General features: G+C 36.2%; 1 protein-coding gene across 1 annotated transcript in view; it reads left to right on the plus strand.

The window, feature by feature from the left end:
- Positions 1-21,247, plus strand: part of Naaladl2 (N-acetylated alpha-linked acidic dipeptidase like 2) — an 855,862-nt gene that overhangs the window by 340,931 nt on the left and 493,684 nt on the right. The window contains exons 3-4 of the mRNA XM_090342362.1: positions 750-1,020; positions 17,487-17,606. Coding sequence (XP_090198488.1) covers positions 750-1,020; positions 17,487-17,606 — 391 coding nt within the window. The remainder of the gene's footprint in view (positions 1-749; positions 1,021-17,486; positions 17,607-21,247) is intronic.

Below are 21,247 nucleotides of genomic sequence, written 5' to 3' on the forward strand. Positions count from 1 at the left end.
AACTATAAACTAGAAAGTATACTATAAATAATACATATTCATAAATAGTGATGTCATATGTACAGATTTAATTTAATATTATTTTGTTTTTACCAGTCTATACATTATATCTAATGTGTTGTTATTTTAAATAGCATAAATACATGTTAATCCAAAGACTCATGGTATTTCATTAGTTATTTAACATGTGATTCACCTTGGTGCTGCGGCTAACATCAGTAATCCTATCAACTAAGGAGGCAGATGACATCTGAAGATGGTGGTTCAAAGCTAAGCTGGGTAAGAAAAGTCTGTGAGACTTAAGTATAATTACCCAGCAAATAGCCAGAAGTGGAGCTGCAGCTCAAGTGGTAGAGCACTAACCTTGGAGGAAAAAAAGTAAAGAAGGGTGAAAGATCCTGAGTTCAAACCCTAATTCATGCTCGCGCTCTCTCTCTCTCTCTCTCTCTCTCTCTCTCTCTCTCTCTCTCTCTCTCTCTCTCTCTCTCTCTCTCTGTCTCCCCCTCCCTCCCTCCTTCCCTCGCTCCCTCCCTGTCTTTCTCTCTTCCTACCTCCCAATAATAATAACTAACAATAAACAACAAATAGTTCATCATAGTTCATCATTTTGCCTAAATTTACAGAAATCCCTGCTTGTACTGTATAAACATGGACAAATGTTCACCTTGCAAGCAGGAAGGACTCGACAAAACTGAAACTTTTGTTCTTCATTGTTGCTTTGTTTAATCAGCTTTTCAAATGTCTTTTAGAAACTTGGTACAACTCTATCCAAGTGGAGATGACACCGACATTTCAAAGAGAATTAAGTCTCACTGGACCTCGTTGGGCCTAGAAGATGTGCAGTTAGTCAATTACTCTGTGCTGCTGAGTCTGCCTGGCACCTCCCCGAGCACTGTGAGGCTGAGCAGCAGTGGTCAGTGTTTCCATCCTTCTGGCCAGCTTTGCAACGAAGAGGACGGAAAAGACAGCAGCCAAAATCTGTACTCCTACGCTGCCTATTCTGCCAAAGGAACTCTCCAGGTGATCTGATCGTTTGTCTCTGTCATTTACAGTGAAATGAAATTAGAAAACAACAGCTTTTCCCTCAATTGAGCTCACTGGCAAGAAGCAATGTCCCAAAGTAACCATTAAATGTTCCCAGTTGTAGAGAGGCCAGGAAAGGCAGGGGAAATTTGCATCGTCCAAGCCTTTCTTTATCATAGGTTGAAAGTGAAAACATGTTCAAGAATTTAATTCAAAGGTGTTAAAAATGTGATTGTAGTGTCCTTAGTCCATATCCTGTGGGTAGGTTTCATTTATAATTTCAAAGACCAATTTGAGTATGCTAATACGGAGAGTCTAGAAACCGAAATGATTTTGTGTTTGGAGGTTGTGTATGCACAAAGAAATGAAGTGGAAAATTGATGTGATTATCCACACACTTCAAATCTGAAGCACAATGCTTCTGCTTTCTTGATGGAAAGCACAGGGTAAGGCATGAGCTAGGCATTACATCACCAACATTATCTTGGTGGCTGGGTTGGGTGTGGAGATATTTTGTTTTTGGCATGCTGGGCAAATGCAAGGTTTTAAAACTTCCAAGAGTAGTTTTAAACCTCAGCCTTGTAAATTTATTTACCGTAGCTAGCAATCATACACAGAATTACTACCCTGACCTGTCCTGCCTTTCCCTTTCCTGTTGGTTTTGGGACTTGAACGCAAGGCCTTATGATATCATTACTTGGGTTTTTCTCAAGGATGTCACACTACCATGTAAGCTATACCTCTACATCTGTTTTTCATTTTTTTGTTTTATTTTATTTTATTGATCATGGGGCTTGAATCTGTGCTTGGGCTCTGTCCTTGAGCTCTTCACCTCAAGGCTACCACTTGAGCCACATAGCCACTTCCTGAGTCTCATGGACTTTTGTGTCTGGGCTGGCTTTAAACTGCTATCCTCAAGTCTTAGCCTCCTTGGTAGCTAAGATTACAGACATAAACCACCTATGCCTGGCTGTTTTCCATTTTTAATTGTTTTTTATTTTCCGATTAAGTAGAGCTAAAAATCACACAGATTCTTCTGCCCAAAGTGGTCTCAAATCACTATCCTCATATCTCAGCATTCTGAGTAGCTATGAGTACAAATTTGCACCTCCATCATTTTCATTTCCATGGGGATAGTGATAGTTCCAGTTTACTGAGAAATCAACTTATAAAAGGCTGAAGTATGGGAACATAAAATGGTACTATAATTTCAGCATTGTTTTATTCCATATTGTATCCCACTCTGACTTTTAGCAGAGCTGCAGATAAGTAGCATGTTTTACAGTTAGAATTTAATGTTATATGTTTGCAGTATCTCCAGTACAGAACTCTATTTGATTTGATTAACATATAAAATTTCTGGTGAGCAATGGTATAGACACATTTTTCTCCTGACAGAAGCAGAACCAGGTGCAGTGGTTCACATCTGTTATCTTAGACAATTGGGAGGTTGAAATTGGGAGGATCACAATTTGAGGCCAATCAAAACACAATGTTGGAAAGATTCCTCATTCAGTAGCTTGTTATGATGCATTGTGCCATTCATCCTAGTTGTGTGGGTGCCAAGCTCAGGAGGAGAGTGGTTCCAGAACCTTTGTGCAAGTACTTTGGGAGGTTCAATCTCAATGGGAGAAAATGGGCTCATAATTGCAGTTCCAGCAGAGAGTGGAAAAGAAGATTATGATCTAGCTGTGTTTCTGGGCAACACTCAAAAAACCTATCTCAAAATACACAGTTCCCTCTCAAAAAGAAGACTGGACATGTGGCATCACTAGAACAATTACCTACTAAGTGCATTGCCCTTAGTTAAAACCACAGTGTGAAGCCAGGCTCGGTGACTCATGCCAATAATCCTAGTGACTCAGGAGGCTGAGAGCTGAGGATCGTGGTTCAAGGGCAGCCCAGGCACTAAAGACCTTGAGACTCTTAACTCCAATTAACCACAAAAAGCCGAAGTGTCACTGTGGCTCAAGGGATAGGAGCTGAAGAGCTCAGGGACAGTGCCCAAGCCCAGAGTTCAAACCCTATGACTGACAAAAAAAAAAGCAAAAAGAAAAAGAAACCACACACAGTATGAAAGAGAGGGAGAGAGGAAGCGAGAGAAAGAGAAAGAGAGAGAGAGAGAGAGAGAGAGAGAGAGAGAGAGAGAGAAAGAGAGAGAGAAAAAACACACCTAGCTCCTTTTTCTTGTTTCTCAAATCAAAGGGAATGCTAAAGGAATAAAAAAGTAATTATGAACAAGACAAATACCTTGTATTTAAGTATTATAATTTGAGAAATTAATTATGAAAATTAGGTTAAGACCTTGACAATAGCTATTTTCATAATTACATTAATAACTGGATTCTCTTGTACTAGGTACATATTAATTTACATATTTACATGAAGAAAGCAAATGTCTCTGATACTGATTTTTAAAACCATAAAGCATTCTATATTCAAGGATAATATTTGTTCCTATCTTGTAAACTTGTTTCGAGACTTGGTTACTGAAGGTTACATGTTCAATAATTTAGAGAGTGTTGCTGATTTTGTGTGTCACTTCAGGTCTTCCCCTAATTTGAATAAGCCTTGAATAGTTGTTGCTGCTAATGTTGGCATCCTTCCCATTTGATTTTGAGTACATTCTGTTCACATGAATTTATATACATCACAGCCATTAATAGGTTCCTAAATTATTCTGTTGTGACTGCCAGCAAAACTCCCCAGAACTTTTGCTTCTGACAAGGTTATTTGCAGAAGAGGAGTGTGCCTTCCCTTTGAGAAGCTGTCATGTCCATTTATCATATGGCCATTTTGTATAAGCTTCCAATTTGTGCTTTCTGGTAACAGTCTAAACAGCATTTGTGATATCTGAGATCTACTTGGAAAACCTACTTAGTGCCAGCATGATGGATGCTATACTTTACCAATTCTTTGTAAATTCATTGCACACTGGGAAGGTGACATTGTTTACCCCATCATCAAGACAGGTGGGTCAGTAAAAGGGTCCTAAGGAGAGCTGTCCTGTCAGATGCAAAATGCATATTAAAACAGATACATAAATAATTTACCATGAGCGAGGTTGGCATCAGGGAATGAACAGATATGTTCATTTCTTTCTTTAAAGATAAATAGCAACTATAACATCACCCTGAGGTTAAAGCCACTGGTAGTGGGGGCCTAAAATATCAAATCAATTGTCTAAGCAGTGTGCACCTCCAAAGGAATATTTTATTTATATATACTGTGCAGGACACATGCAGAAAAGCATAATGCATGATATTTATTATCCATTGATTCTTCTGTTTTTTTTCTTTTGGAGCTGTAGGGTTTTTTTTCCCTATTTCCCTACATTTAGGATAGGGAGATATTTTCCTTCTGGAAATCTTAATTCTTATGCCTAAATGACTAGTCAATTAAATTTTTTTGAAAAATATTTTCGGCTCTTATTAACTCTACACGAAAGTGTATTGTCATTAGCATATTCCTCAACACTCTGTTCTGTGGAGATCAGAAGACAAAGCCATCCTCACCAGCTACACAAATGTAGTCAATCACTGCAATTCTCTAAGACTTGTACTCTTCTGCATGAGAGAATTATAAAAGACACCTAGATGGTTATTGGAAGTAATAAAAAGAACATAGATGGGTTTTTGTTCTAAAAAAGAATTCAATAGTGGTTTTGTTAAGATTTTTATTTGGCAGGATATAGGCACATCATAGTCAAATGAAGAAATAAGAAAATATCTGTATATCAAGATTTGTAGTACATACTTGTGCCATGTTTAATCATGCTATTCTTTAATCTTGTCCTCTGTTAATATGATAAAAGTTAATTGTTAGGGAGGAAAATGCTATGACAAGTGTGAATAAATAATAAGATATAAACAAGATCTAAATGATAAGTTTAAATCTTAACTCTGGCCTCAAAAACTTAGTAATGAGACAATTTATTGTTGAATACAGAATGATAAATTATGTTATATTGGCTCTCAAGAGCACTGTTTGCTCTTATATATGAAATATTAAGACATAGTAGTTTAACACATGAACTCTGAGTACTCCATCAAATATATTGTCAGAGTTCTAAAGAGAAAAAAATTAGCAAGACTACCAACAATTCTTGTTTAGTTTATGAACTGTGTCTGTTTCCTCAGAATGGGAAGGGACAAAAGGCATGGTTATTCACACTTAGTTCCAAATGAATCCTAACCAATCTAAAAACAAAACAAAATTAAAAAAAAAACAGCAACAAAAACAGCAGGAAGCTAGGGATGTCCCTTGGAATTGTACAGTTTACATCTTTTGTGTCTGGCTTTGCACATGGAATTAATGCCTCAAAACAGAAAGCGAATATGGAGACATTTTTAGTGGTTAGAGAAGGGTCCATTATAGATCATGTTGTCGGCAACAATGGCCAGGTATGAGAAAAATGGCAAGGGATACAGCTGTCTAGGATTCTTATTAATTATTAGAAGTTTGCACCAAGTCCTTTAGTCAACTATGACTGTCTCTACTTCTGGTTTCATAAACACAAATCACTAACCATTTGAGTTTTTAAACAAAAGAATCATGTTGGACACTGGTGGCTCCTGCCTTTAATCCTACCTACAGACTAAATTGTCCACGACCAGAAAAAAATAGTCAGAAGTATAGGTGTGGCCCAAATGGTTTAGTTTCAGCCTTGAACAAAAAAGTGAAGCAAGAGTGTGAATCTTTGAGTTCAACCCCAGTACAGAAATAAAAGCTAACAAAGAAATAAAGTTTCATTCAACCAACAAGATTAAGACCCAGTGCACTGTTCCTTAATTTATAAGAACAAGGGTATCATTTTTAGGGAAAATATGTCTAAAATTATCACTTTTACTTTTTCGTATGCTATGAGTTTGTGCTGAGGACTTGCTTACTGGCCCTGGGATCTTTCCCTCGAGGTTAGCACTCTGCCAGTTTGAGCCACAGCTCCACTTTTAGTTTTCAGGTGGTCAATTGGAGATGAGTCTCCTTTGAACCACAATCTTTATATATAACAGCCTCCTGGGTAGCTAAGATTGCAAGTATGAGCACCAGCACCTAGCCCTGAATTCTAATGTTTTATGTGATGAAATTCATGTATAATGGTTCCACATCACCATTACTATTTGACGGAAATATCTTTTTTTAATTCCTGATTTAAAACCTCCTACTCACAAAGATAAGTCATTAGAACTTTCTTAACAAATTGAATTTGTATTTTAATTTCTATCAAAACACCAATTCTTAACTATCTTAGATTGTAAACAAGGTTCATCTCATTTCAACAATTTCTACAAAAATAATAATTTCTATAAATCCAGGATTTACAGAAAATATGTCTACTGTGAAGAGCTTGCTATCTGGACAGCACACAGCTTGGGTTTCTGTACTATTTCCAACACTAATCTAATTGATTTCCAAAGGAAAATTCTGCCATTCATTTCATAGCCTGTAGGAAGAATACTCTTGAATGAATTTTCTTATCCTTCAACATCCTTACCTTAATAATTTGAGTGTCATTAATTACATAAAGTGCCTTGTGATTATTAATTTGTCATTCCTTATATCTTAATTTGGTACTGCAAATTGACTAATTTAGGATTGAGCCAGCTGGATCTCACTTCTATAACAGGATACATTCAACATTCAACAAACACTCTGAGTACCCTTTACCTCCCTATTACAGCAGAGGAGTGATGAGGAAAACAGCCTTGGATCAGCCACATAGAGCTGGCAATCTGATAGGATGAGCTGCCATTGAGTCAGCCAATCACCATACAGCACAAGCTCATACTATAATGAATTATGTCAAGTCACCAAGCTCCAGTTCCTTTGGCTAGAAAAATAGGCAGAGATTTACCAATGTTCCGAAGGGAGAGTATAAGCAATTGATACAATCTGCTTTGTGAAATGTGCAACATATGTAAGTTGAATGGTTAATTATTTAGTTTTGCCTTATAAAACTATCATAGTAATTCCGTACACTTGAATCCTTACACACACACACACACACACACACACACACACACGATTTTCTTTTTTTTTCATTATTGTAATTAATAGAAGGGTTACATGATATTTGCCATATAAGAAGTGCATTAATTGACATACATTGATACCCTCTCACATGTCTTGATCCCCATTTCCCTCCCCCCACCCCCACCCCTCATCTTGTTTTCCCCTTTCCCTATCCAATTTCAAATAACCAAATACAAATATATCCAATATATCAGGTAACAAAGTGGGATACTGTAACAATATGAGATAACCAAGGGACAGCAAAAGAGATAAGAGATAACATAGTACATTAAGGACAACAATCATTCGTTATATGGCTTTTGTTTCTATACCCTAGAGATCCTTTTATTTAGCGTCATACTATATGACCTTATGTATCAAGGTTTTGCTCTATTGCAAATCTCTGCTAGGAGAGCCCAAGGTTTCTACTGATTATGACAAATGAGGGAAACCATTGAGCCTAAGTTCCTTTGAGTCTGGCTTACTTCACTTAATATGATTTTTTCTAAGCCTTTCCATTTCCTAACAAATGGGGCGATATCATTCTTTCTGACAGCAGCATAGAATTCCATTGTGTACAAATACCACATCTTATTGATCCATTCATCAACTGAGGGACATCTAGGTTGGTTCTATATCTTTGCTATGGTAAATAGTGCTGCAATGAACATCATTGTGCTAGTGGATTTAGTATGTCCTACACACATGATTTTCTAATACAGAATATACTATCAGCTTCTTCTTGCTTGTGTTTTGCTCTTGTCAATTAAATATTCTTGACTTTGTCTACTTTTTTGAAGACTCTTCTAACTTCATCCAGTCTAGACATAAGCTTTAACAGGTATATCAGATGTCTTCTGGTTTTAGTCCTCTGGCAAAACTTCTGTTGTGTAGGTCCTACCACTTTAAAAGGCCACCCAATTAAATGTAAACTTATATGAATGAGATTTTTTTTTATCACATTTCACTTAAATACTACGAATTCAATGATTTTTAGAACTAGAAAGCTCTTGTTCTATTTCACAAAATGCACTCAAGAAGGCCACACACGTGTCCCAATGGCATGGTAGAATCAGCCTGAACAGATTTTTCTCTGCTACTAACGTCCTCCACCCAGCTGTCCTAGTCCTGTCTTCCTTTGCCTCCAATTCCTCACAAAACAATGTCCTGCTGGCCGTCAGAAATCAACTACATTGAAAATCTTTAAATCACACACATTTGTCAAGGTGTCATCTTAGGACTTTTATTATACATCCAAGATAACCACTTTACTGGCTTTTAACCCTACAGCACTCAGCATGAGTCAATTCATTCCAAGCCAATGGCAGCAGGGTTGCAGTATCAGGGTGGGGTGGACAGAGCCAAAAGCAGTGAGTGACATGAAACAGAAGAGGCCAATGCACTTGAAGAACAGTTCCATTCATCTTGTGATGTACTTCACATCTCCATTGCTGATGATATTTGGAGAAAGCAAGAGGAAAAATGCAGTGTTGCATTCTTACCTTCTTCAAAGAATAGATATGGACATGATCTTTTTACTTTTTTCTTTTGGCCTGTGCCCAAACATGTGTTATCTTAAGGGTCACAGAAGGTAAAGAGTATGCTAGAATTTAGGATGTTGAGGTCTCTCGTTGATGATTTCATGAGCACTTTTAGTTTGTGTTGATCATTTAATATTTCATTTGATATTAGATTATTTATTTGAGATGCCTATGTGTGTGTGTGTGTGTGTTTGAGGTAGCTTTACATAGACACCAATGTCACTAATCATTTAACAAATATTTACCTACTATTTTACTTCATACTGTCCTAGGTGTTGTTTGGTGTCATTGCTTTGTTAGAAAAATATCAGCCACATGTTGCCATTCACCAGTGGAGCTAACAAGCTGATAAAGTGTTAAATCTTGAGTTTAAACATCAATGACAGCAAAAAATTTATTAGTGGTTGATATATTGATATTAACTTAGATATACATATATATAATGTGCATGTTTTGACTTACTATTATGTACCTTATAAAGATCAAAGTGTGAACCAGTATCACAGGGATATCCACAAGATAATACTTTTAAAATGAATGTTATAACTTGGGAGGGGGTGGGGAAGTAAAGTGGGAGAAAATCAAGGGAATGGGTTACAATATTGAAGTAATATACTCACTATCTTCTGAATGTAATTGTAACCCCTCTATACATCACCCTGACAATAAAATAAAATGAAAAACATGTGATAGAGAAAAACAAAAGAATAAAAACATTTAAAAATATCCAAACCCCTTGTGCCAAGAGTTTGGCTTAGTGATAGGTAGATTGCTTGCCTGGCAAGCATGAAGACCTGGGTTTGAGTCCTTAGTACCACATACATAAAAAAAAGCCAGAAGTGGTACTGTGTATCAAGTGGTAGAGCACTAGCCTTGAGAAAGCCCAAGGGCAGAGCTCAGCCCCTGAGTTCAAGCCACAGAACTGGCAAAAAAAAAAATCTAAGCCCTTAAATACAATAGACCTCATCCCAGGTGGAATTTAATTGTTACAGAGAAGATAACACAATAAAGAAGTAAATTATATTAATATACCACAAATACACAAATAATTAATTAGTTAGAAGTGGAGTCATACTGTGGACAACAAAGGGGGGAGCAAATCAATTAAGAATGTGGTCTTTATTGTGAGTGATCAAATGAGTAGTTATAATAAAAAAAAATCTGACATCTGGCACCTGACATATGTAATCTAGCATCTGAAATTGGAGGGGAACTTTGACAATGAAAGAAATGAGTGCATGTGTGTTTTTCTTGTACCTAAATGCTTAGTCATGCCACCATATCTTTAGTAATCTGAAGCCAAATCTTATAGTGTGCAGAAGAACAGAGTCAAGCAGTTTTTGTTGAGCCAAGGAGAGTAGAAAGTAGTAGAAAGTAGTATAAAAAGAAGCTGTTAACTCATTTTGGACTCAATACCAAATTCAAAAGCAGGATCCTGCTTTGGAAATCATTGAGAACTTCAAGGCAATCACATTAGAGTATGATAGCTAGCAGGGCTCTTTCTGAGTACCAGCATCTGCTCAGATGCGTACGCCACAGCCTGGGTAGCCAGCACCAGTGTAAGATGCGTACGCCACAGCCTGGGTAGCCAGCACCAGTGTAAGAGATGTGGATGGAGAGAAACACAGAGAAGATTGTGCCAGGCAGAACTGGATACTGTAAATTTTTGACTTGATTCACTGTTCTATCTCAAAGTCCTGTTTTCCTTAATGAAAGCATTGAAATCCAGAAAAATCCATGTAATTACCTATAATTGTTAGTGTATTGAAGAATCTACATCTCACCGTCTGTGTAATCTTTCCATTCACTTTATCATTAATTACATGTTTTTGTTTTTGTTTATTGATTTTATTATCTTTAAGAACAGAGGAGTTTCTGAGTACAATGCATCTTTGATCAATGGCTGCTTGTCCATTGTGCTCCATCTCTCTAAACCACACTCTTTCAACTTTCCTTCCTCCACTCCCAATGATCTCATGTGCGCCCACCTTTTATTTCCTTACCTAGCATTCCTGCTTTCATTACAAAGGTAGAATTGGTTATGCTATGGTCACATTGCATGTAGACTATGTTTGAAATAACATTCTAGTATGTAGAAGCAAGGTGTGTGATAGCTTTATTTAATGTCTCTTTTCCATGTGAAAAATGAAAAGAGTAATCTATCATTCTGACCTGTTCTAATAATTAAAGGGGACATTTACTATAATTTACTCAAAGGTATGCTGTGTACAGAAAATGCATCTGTAGAAAATGTTAATGTGGTAGTGGAGAGACTGAATTAAAACCCATGCAATGATTGACTTATTATCTATCATTTATTTCTCTGAACCAGCTTCTTAGGAATCCCGAAGCCAATTGCATCACTGCCAAGTGCCAAATGCAAAATTTCTTGTCTTTTGCTAGATGAGTTTCATCCCTTGTTTTGCAACATTAAATACTCTGGATATACATATATGTGTATTCAATCATTTATTCCTTATTTTATTAAGGACCTTGGTGCTTGCCACTAAAGATAAGAGGTTGACTGTGACCATTGTGGGAAACTGTAGTAGAGTGCACAGATTTCCTCATTTGCATATGTATGACACTAACATGAATATTTAAATGTATTGCTTGAGTAGAGGAAGCCATCAGAGCTTTGTTGTTTTGTTATTGCTAAACTATATAGATATTTCATTTTTAATGAGGAATGAAGACATACAACAAAAAGGATGCAGCCATTATCAAACAGAATTACATATTTTTAGCCCAATTAACTTTGTGGTAGTATCAATTTTGATCTAGATTCAACACATTTTCCTGCATACTGTAATTACTGACATTTAGAGAACAGAAGTAAACAGAAATTATCAAATTATTTATCTAGGTTAGAGATATGATTCCTGTGGGACTGAGAGTTTGTCCTAGTGGTAGAGTGCTTTCTTGGCATGCACGAAGACCTGGGTTCAATTCCTCAATACCACATATATAGAAAAAGGCAGAAGTGGTGGTGTGGCTTAAGTGGCAGAGTGCTAGCCTTGAGAAAGCCCAAGGGCAGTACTCAGGCCCCAAGTTCAAGCCACAGGACTGGCAAATAAAAAGAAATATGACTCCAGGGAAGTAGTTGATCTTGATCAAGTTAAATGTTTTGATTGCTATTTTAAATTTATTTATAAAATGCTTGCTGAAATTAGTTTATTTTCCCATGTTCCTTTCTATGACCTAGAAAATTATATTTGAAATAAAATCCTATTTAAAGTTTTCATATAAAGTTCACATTAAAAATAACAAGATTACCATTGTTGAAGAAATTAATAAGAAACAGAAACTTGTAATTTTATTTCCATTAAGTCAATTATTAGAAAATTTGAGGGGGCCTAGTGGTTAAAGTGCTTGCCTAGCATGCATGAAGACCTGGGTTCGATTCCTCGGTACCACATACATAGAAAAAAAGCCAGAAGTGGTGCTGAGGCTCAAGTGGTAGAGCTCTAGCCTTGAGAAAGTCCAAGGACAGTGCTCAGGCTCTGAGCTCAAGCCCAGGACTGGCAAAAAAAAAAAAAAGAAAATTTGAGATAAAATATCTTTACATTTTATACATTATCTGTGTTTGTAATGAAGTAAACGTTTAATATTTCCATTTATTTTTATAATTGATAAAATGTTTTAAAATTTACTTTATTATATTATAGGTGATATAGAGGGGTGACATTTACATGTATCTGATAATGAGTACATTTCTTTAATAAAATGTCACTTGTCCCCTTATTCTCTCCCGTTCTGGTCCTCCCATCTCTACCCATGAATTGTTTAGTTCATTTTCGTCAATGTCCATTGTGTTCCATTGCTGGGCTTCTTTTTCTTCTGCCTTTATTGACCCCCCCACAGGTATGTGCATGAATACACTTAACATATGGAAAAGGACACAGAAATTATTTGGGGTAAAAAAGCAAATAACGTCTTTTTCAACATATGTTTAAAGTTGATTTCAGTATGTCTATTATTTTATATACTTATGCAGTGGTGCTTGGGTATTTGTGATTCTCATCTTGGTCTCAATGTATGTGAGTATCTGGAATCCTGTGTAATTTGTCATGACCCATTGTATGTTAGGTCTATCTTCTACATACAGAGAGAATTTGAGCCTTTTGTCTCTCTGGTCCTGGCTTATCTCACTTAACATGCTTTGTTCTAGTTCCATCCATTGCCCTGCAACTTATATTTTTTCCTAATAGCTGTGTAAAATTTCATTGTATGTAAGTACCACAATTTTTTGATTCATTCATCAATTGTGGGGCGTCTGTTTCCATATCTTGAATAGTGAATAGTAAGCAGTGAATAGTGCGGCAATGAACAGGATGTACAGATGTCCTTATCATATCCTGGTTCATAATGCACAGCCCCGTAGTGCTATGGATGGTTTATCAGGAAACCTCTAGAATGCTTTCCAAAGTGCTTGTACTAGTTTGTATTCCCATTAGCAGTGAAACTGGGCTCCTTTTTCTCCACTTACCTGCCAGCATTTATTTTGGCTTCAATTCAAAATGTTGGCCAATCTAACTTAGATGAGATGGAATCTCATGGTTGTTTTGATTTGCATTTCCTTTATTGTCAAGGATGATGAACATTTCCTCATGTGTTTCTTAGACATTCTTACCTCTTCCTCTGAGAAGTCTCACCTTTACTTCCTGGACATTTAGTTCTTGGTGTGGTAAGTCTGAGATGGGTTAGTTTATTGAGCTCTTCGCATACATTGCATGCTAGGGTTTGTCTGATGTGATTGTTGGTAAAGATCTTTTCCCAGTTTGTTGGCTGTCTTTCTAGTTTGGTAACTATATCCTTAGCTCTGCAGAACCATTTTATTTTACTGTGGTCCCACTTGCCAAGTTTCTCCCCTATCTGTTGTGTCCCTTGCAGTCTTTTCAAGAAGTTCCTGCTTGTGCATATAAGTTCTAATGTTTTTCCTAATCCCTCTTACATTGGTTCTGGAGTTATAGGCAAAGTAGCTAAATTTTTTATTTCATCTAGAATTTTATTTTATCTTGAATTTTCTTTTTCACTTTAAGGAGAAATTCTAAATAATAAAGTCTAGAGTTTGTTCTGTAAACAAAAACATCTGTTGGAGGATATTTTTATTAGATTCTAAATAACTTCATTCTTTCCATTGTATAAATTTTATATTGAAGAATATATGACAGTCAGGGCACATAAGGTATGTGTATTCTCCACGCGACTTGATTTTCTCTCTCTACAGAAATTCACCAGCTGAGCTACCAATATCACTGTATTTAGAAATGATTCCTAGAGAAAGGAAGCTAAGGTTAAAAGGAGATCTTGAGGATGAGGTTCTGGTTTGATTTGACTGGGATCTAACAGGAATAGATTCCAGAGAGAATATCTGAGAGCAAGAATGTAATCATATTCTCTCCTTGTCCCTCTTCCCCTTTGCCTCTCTCTTCCATTTCTCTCCCTCTCTCTCATTCCCTCTTTCTCTTTGTGTGTCTGCCTGTCCGTGGGTCTGTGTGTCTGCCTGCCAGTTGAGACCTACATGGAAGCTGGTTGACTGTAAACCACAAAGAGAATCTTTTCCAGGGATCTAGATGGCCTCCCTCCTGATCTTTTGCTTCTGGCCTCCAGAACTGTAAGATAATAAACTCATGCTGTTTAAACAAACCATTGTTTTATACATCCTGAGAACACAGGAAGACACACCAGATCCTAGAGATTATGATTGATGGTTTCATGGTTAACCAATGTCCATGGGATCATTCTTGTCTACAAACTGTCAAAGATTCAACATCCTCAGTAATGAAATAATTTCCTGTAAGAAAACTCAGCTACTGGTGAAAATATATCTGCTCTTCTATTACTAGTCCTGTAAATTGAGCCTCCTCTTTTTTTCTGTCTGAAATAATAAAGGCTACCTCAAAAATTATCTGAACAGTTTCTGTAATGGAGTAGAGACTATAAGTTATTTCTATTGTATATCTCTTAAATAATTGTGAATAGTGACCAGTTTAATATTCTATTTTTGTCCTAAAATTGAGACCCTTTAGACAAGTTCTTGATAAGCAACACCTCCATGTAAATGATATATCACATGACACCCCTATTAAAGAGAATATTTTCATTCTAAGCTGCAAGAAGAGGAAGGACGTCAGATTTCTGTAGTTTTATTTCCCAGATTTTGGGGGGAGATTAATTGTACTAGATGAACTGAAATTATAAATCACAGAACAATTGGTGTATGAATGATCACATTTTAATGTTCCAGGTTCTCAGTCTTTGCTAATTGGTTGATCACTTCTCACATCATTTGGCATAGAATTGGTATTTTAATATTAATGTTAAAGTATATAGCCTCCTTTTCAGCTGCTTTTATGTGGACCACTGCACGCTAGCACTGTGGCTTCTTTTTTACATGGGATGAAATCTGTTGTTCCTTGTCAATTGTTGCTGATGTTTTGGGTTCATAGTTCAAAATTTAATGTGAGAATGAGTTAATCCCTGCTATTCCAACATAAATTAAATCCAGTACTTCTGCTAATTGAGTAAATGATTGTTTTTGCAGAGAGGAAAAATACTATGAGAAGTTCATAACAATATTGCAAAAGTTAAAGAAAAGGCTTGGCATTTTATCATAGCATTGCATATTGATTTGTGCCTCAGAAAAATTCAATGTGCTTTCATTCAGCTGTGATTTTCAGCTGACTTGAAGGTGAACAGGAAAGACTTATAGAAATGGTTCAAATACTTCCTCTGAAGGCAACAGATACATTTATATTATCACTTGTCAAAACCTCAGAACATTGGCACTTCTGTAATTATTGATTCATAAGGCACTGCCTCAAACTACAAGCCAAAATAGATGCATATAATGATATCTGTTTTAAGAAACATTTTCTTTGTATGAAATATATTCTTCACAAGCTAACATGCTTTGATCCACTGACATGTACTTTTAAGTAAGGTGGATTAAATAACTGTTTAATTGGATTTTTTCTTGTTCATTTGTGACATTGATGTTTCGCAATAATGTGAACATTTTCAGACAATTGATAGTTTTGAATGTCTATGCCATTCTGGTAGATAGGAACACACAAAAAACCAGTCTGTCCTTTAATCTCCAGAGCAGCAAGGGGTTTTTCCAACCTCTTCTCAACAAGAAAAACATGCTTTTAAAAAATTTTCTGTAACCAATGGAGAAACATCTCTGTCTAAAGTCACTGTCACTGAATCAACTGTAATTAGTAGGCAGTTTATAAATTGGAAGACAAAAATATGAACTTTCTCGCTTTTGCAATGCAGTTATTAATATGTGATCACTTATTCCATTAGGCTTTTAAGATCACAGATCAGCAGTTATTTATATGGTAATGGCATCAGCAAATTCAAAAATTATACTAAAGGCACCTGATTTAATTATATTTTAATAGGAAGAAAATTGCAATGAAAAGTCATTCTGACAGAAGCATTTTGAACCATTAGGTTTCTTGCAAATTGCCTTGAGAGTATGGCTTAACTTTTCAGATATTGGATAAGCTACACTCATTTTAAGACTTATGAGAAAACACAGCTGGATGAGAGCAAGCTTGTCATGGGCTCTTTCCATGAGCCTTCCTTGTAACAGAACCTGAGATTGGTGCATCCTCCACCTATTCATACACACAGGCTCAAGGAGGGCCTTGAGTGAGGCAGAGATGATGCGGAAATTTGAAGTAGAAAATTGTTTTATATAACTAGGCAATGCATAACTAGAATTCAAAAGGCAGAGAACATCTGAGATGGCTTGATGTTTTCCTAGTTTCTGCAGATGCAGATAAATACAGGACTATTTCATGCTACAAATGCCTTCTCCAGGGGATGAATTTTGCATCATGCAGTGGCATTTGTAGTTTCTTCTTGAAATGGATTTGTTGTGTAAAAAGACTTGTGAGCAACGCCTTTTGCATATGACTGTATATAAGTGAAGTGCATGAATTCTATCTGGGAAGGGTGGAAAGTCTCACGTCTTCTCCATTTTCCTCATTGTTTTGCTAACACTCACTCCTTTTATCCACATGTCTATATGTATAATGTTGCAGTTTGAAATGGCAAGTTTTGCATTATACACTGTCCTTATACTGGAAGGAAAACGAACCATTTTGATGACAGATATGAAAATACAGTGGAAAGGAGCTATCTAAGATGATAGAAATGCATGTTAAATAGGCCCTGTAGTTCCAGGGAATAGAAGAGGATTAAATTTGTAACAGGAGGATTCCTTTGATTGCCACCAAAAGTGAACTTCTAAAAATGAGTAACAGAAATATGCAATATAATTTAACCATAGGTAGTGGGAGAAAAGTGATAGTTTGGGACCACATTCCAATGTACTGAAATGTTTGATGTGTACATGTAGTTTCCCACATTCTATACTGCAAGATCCAAGAAGTTATCATTCACACATTCACATCTGGACCAAGGCTAAGAGTAACTGGGAATAATTTCATCATGCTCGTAGAAGTCTGAATTTAATTTAGGTAAAAATGAATCATTGGATTTTTGCAAGCCAGAGAATAATATGATTGCTATTGTCCCTTAAGGCAATTAATTTTGCAGTGCTTTATACAATAACACAAATTGCAGCAACATGAATATAGAACAAAACAGACCTCATGATCTCTTAGAGAAATATGCTTAGTTTGTAAATTGTTTAAAAGAGAAAGTGCAAAACACAAATGACTAACTTTTTTTCCCCACCTGATTAGGCTTGTAATTTCCTGGTAGATATAGAAAAATCAAGTTTATTGTGATGAGGACAGGGTGGGACAGAATCAGTCCTCTTTTGAACATTTCAATTCCCAGAAACAATTTTAACATATCAATGAATTAACTGCCACTTTTCTTCCTTCAGAGGTTTACCTTTTTTGTGTGTGTTTTCTTCTCTTTCAGGCAGAAGTCATTGATGTGAGTTATGGAATGAGAGAGGATTTAAAAAGGATCCAAAAAACGAAAAATACAACAAATCAAATTGCACTCCTAAAATTAGGAAAATTACCACTACTTTATAAGGTCAGTCCAATATCAATTATTGGTGTTAGAGGGAATAGTATCTTTTGCTGATTTCCTCTGCCTCTATGATTTTGGAGGACACACATGAGTATGCCTACGTATCCACTGTGCATATGTGAGTTGGTGAGAGAAGAGAAAGAGATAGAGGAAGAGAGAGAAAAAGAAGTCAAATTGGCAGAAAGTATCACAGGAAGATAGCTGCTCCCAAACAGAATTTTTTGAATTTAATTACTATTTTGTGTCAGAAGTGTTGATGACTGTATACCTTAAGATAGGTAATACCTTAAGCAAAGTATTAGTGAGTTTATGAGATATTAATTAACTGGACATACTATTCACAATAGTCTTAAGTCTGAAATTTTAAAAAGAGAGCCCGAGTATCCTCTTCTCTTGACATACATAAAGCCTCTCCTTATTGTCAAAACAGAACACATTTTGTATGCTATGGTAGAACAGTGTTTAGAAGACATACTCCCTCATGACTGATCTTATTAATTTTAAATTGTGTAACAATTACCATGCTCAAAAAATTAATGAAAATATAGGCTCAAGGAGAAGTAATATTTTATTTGAATAATATTTATTAACATTAATCCCTAAAGCATTTGCATAATTAAGGGAACTCAATCTACATACCTCAAATGAGCCACTACAACCCACATCATCAATGTTCTTGCTAAGTGCAGTTTTCCTATTAAATTTCATAAGAATAGCCAGTGTGCTTATGTCCTGAAAGTCTGCAGTTCTGGATGTAAAAGTAGATTCCTATTTTTCCAATATTTGTTTTTCTTATCTTTCTGCCAGTACGGGGGCTAGGACTCTGGGCTGTATGTTGTCCCTGAGCTCAAAGCTGGCACTCTACCACTTGAGCCACAGCTCCACTTCTGGATTTTGCTTGTCAATTGGATTGAAGAGTCTCATGGACTTTTCTTCCCAGGCTGGCTTTGAATCTCCATCCTCAGATCTCAGCCTCCTGAGTAGCTAGGATTATAGTTGTGGACAACTAGTGCCAGGCTTACATATTCAATCTTAAATGAAGTTTGCCAATTCCCAGGTTCAAGAGTATCTGTGGAATTCTTTTGTGCATTTCTATACCTGCCATCAATCAATCTTTCGCCAATTTTCTTATACTCCACCAGAACCTTGTACTACACCTGGCCAGAAAATTAAGATAATCAAGTTCAAGTTATGATTTATAATGGTATTATTTTTGATGAATAATATTTCAATACATATTAGGTACCTTAAAATAAGTATATTTTGATATAAAATTCCTATTTAATGCACTTTCAGAGAGAAAAAAATCAGCTGAAAAATGATATTTTTTGACAGGATTAAAACATTAGAAATGATGCATGCCTCCAGTTTAACACTGAGTATTACTGTACATTTGTACTGTTGAACATTATACAATAGTCAAAAGAATATTAATGGCATATGAATATCCTTACATGTCAAACCAATACATTACAAAGAGAACATTTATAATTTTAATAACAAGGATTGTAGCATTATTGCCCGGGATGAGAACATTGTTAATAATGGAGGCTACACAATTTTCTAAGCATCTTTCATATATTATCTCATTAACATTCACAACAACCATATTGTTGAGGTCAGGGCTATTATCTTCATTGTACAGAAGACGTAATTAAAGCAGAAAAACAATAAACGACTGGCTCAGAGAAAGATCACTAAAGGAAACAATGAATGTTTCAATATAGGCATCTCTTTTCAGACCTTGAATCTTGACACAAGCATGCTCTGTGTCTGTTTTATTACAGTAAAATCAACATATAGATATCAGACATGCTAGTTTGAATTTTAGTTGTTATTCTAAGATAAAGAGTTTACATATAGTTTGAGATCAGATATGAAGAATCAGAATTGCAAAGGAAAAAATTGTATAAGTTAGGTTATGGTTCAGTGTATCCCTCATATGTAGGGTATGGAGGGAGGAAACTAAATAATAAATAATAATAAAGAGTAATTTGGGAGAAAACTGCAGGCAACAGCATGGCCAGTGACCCTGGAGCTTCATGAAACCACATTGAGGTTTTCACTATCCTGTGCAGTGTAGGGGATTGGTAAACTGATGTGGGACTTCATATGAGAAAACTAAGCTAAGAGAAAAGTTTATTCGATAGTTAATAGAGGTATTGGAATTGGCTGTCATTCCTGAGTGGGAGAAGAAAAACCTTCAGATATTTTCATAGGCCACACCCAAGTCCATGTGAGAAATAGCTACCGTCATCTTTCTTCCTCTTGCACTAACTTTCAGCTTGAGGCTTAAGTTTCAGTATGAGTCAAGGACAAAACAGGTTATACTTGCATTTGTCCAGACCAAGGAAATGGCCTGGGGAATGTCTCACATAGTTCCCAAATGCCAGCTGGACACACAAAGGAACTGCAAACATCCATGGGACTTCAAGCAGTAAAACCTGAAAAATATATGTGCCGAATCTCTAACCTTTTTTTTTTTGAAATTTTTTTGGCAGTCTTAGGGCTTAAACTCAGGGCCTGAGCACTGTCCTTGGACTTTTTCCTCAAGGCTAGAGCTCTACCACTTGACTCACAGCACTACTTCCAGCTTTTTATATGTATGTGGTACTGAGGACTGAAACCCGGTTCTTCATTCATGCTAGGCAAACACTCTACCACTAGGCCACACTCCCAGGCCCTGAACCTCTAAATTTTACTGTTTCTCCAACAGCAGAGAAAGAAGTAGGAGCACAGTCGCTACATAGGGGAGGAAATAGAATAGAATATACTCCTTCCCCAATAGCAGACCTGAACTGACAGAAAGGGCAAGATGAGAGTAGAGTGAAGATAATAATATGGGACTAGTCACTCTAATTGCTTATTACACTAGTAAGTCAATTTGAGTATAAAACTTTCTATTAGCAAAAATCAGAAAGATAATGAGAAAGAAACAGTTCTCCTTGAGGTATTTGAAAAACAAAAAAGTCCATTCCTATCTGGATGTTTTGAAAAGGAGAGTGAGAATCAAGTTACATGGACTCACTCACATTCTGTGGATTTTGCTTGTTCAACCTGTCAGTTACTGCAATACTGTGCCTAGGAGAACTACATAGCTAGACTTGTGGATGACACATAAATGTCTGCAATATTTATTAACAAGGAAAGAATTTTTAAAAATTCAAGTATAGGTTGAGTGCAGTGTCTTATACCTGCAATCCTGGCCTATAATTTTTTGTATTTTTCCAGTACTGGGGCTTAAATTCAAGGCCTAGGCATTGTTTTTGAGTATTTTTGCTCAAGGTTATGACTCTACCCCTCTCCTCTTCTGCCATTTTGCTGGTTAATTGGTGGTAAGAGTGTTAGAGATTTTCCTGCCCAGGTTGGCTTTGAATCATGGCTCTCATATCTTAGTTTTCTGAGTGGCTAGGATTACAGGCATGAGCCACCGGTGTCAGACTCAAGCTTACAATTTTGTCAGTTAAAAACAGCAAGTTTGTTGGTATTTCCTCCATAGAATATTCATATTATCAAATCATTTTACATATTTACAATGTCACAGTCTAGATGCCCTGCAATCAATGAGCACATCAAGAAAAATATGTACATATATAGTGGAATTTGATTCTCTAGTATGAAGAGTAAAATTATGTCATCTGTAC

The sequence above is a fragment of the Megascapheus bottae genome, chromosome 1, assembly GCF_031878675.1.
Source record: "Megascapheus bottae isolate mThoBot1 chromosome 1, mThoBot2.hap1, whole genome shotgun sequence".
NCBI classification, from domain to species: domain Eukaryota; kingdom Metazoa; phylum Chordata; class Mammalia; order Rodentia; family Geomyidae; genus Megascapheus; species Megascapheus bottae.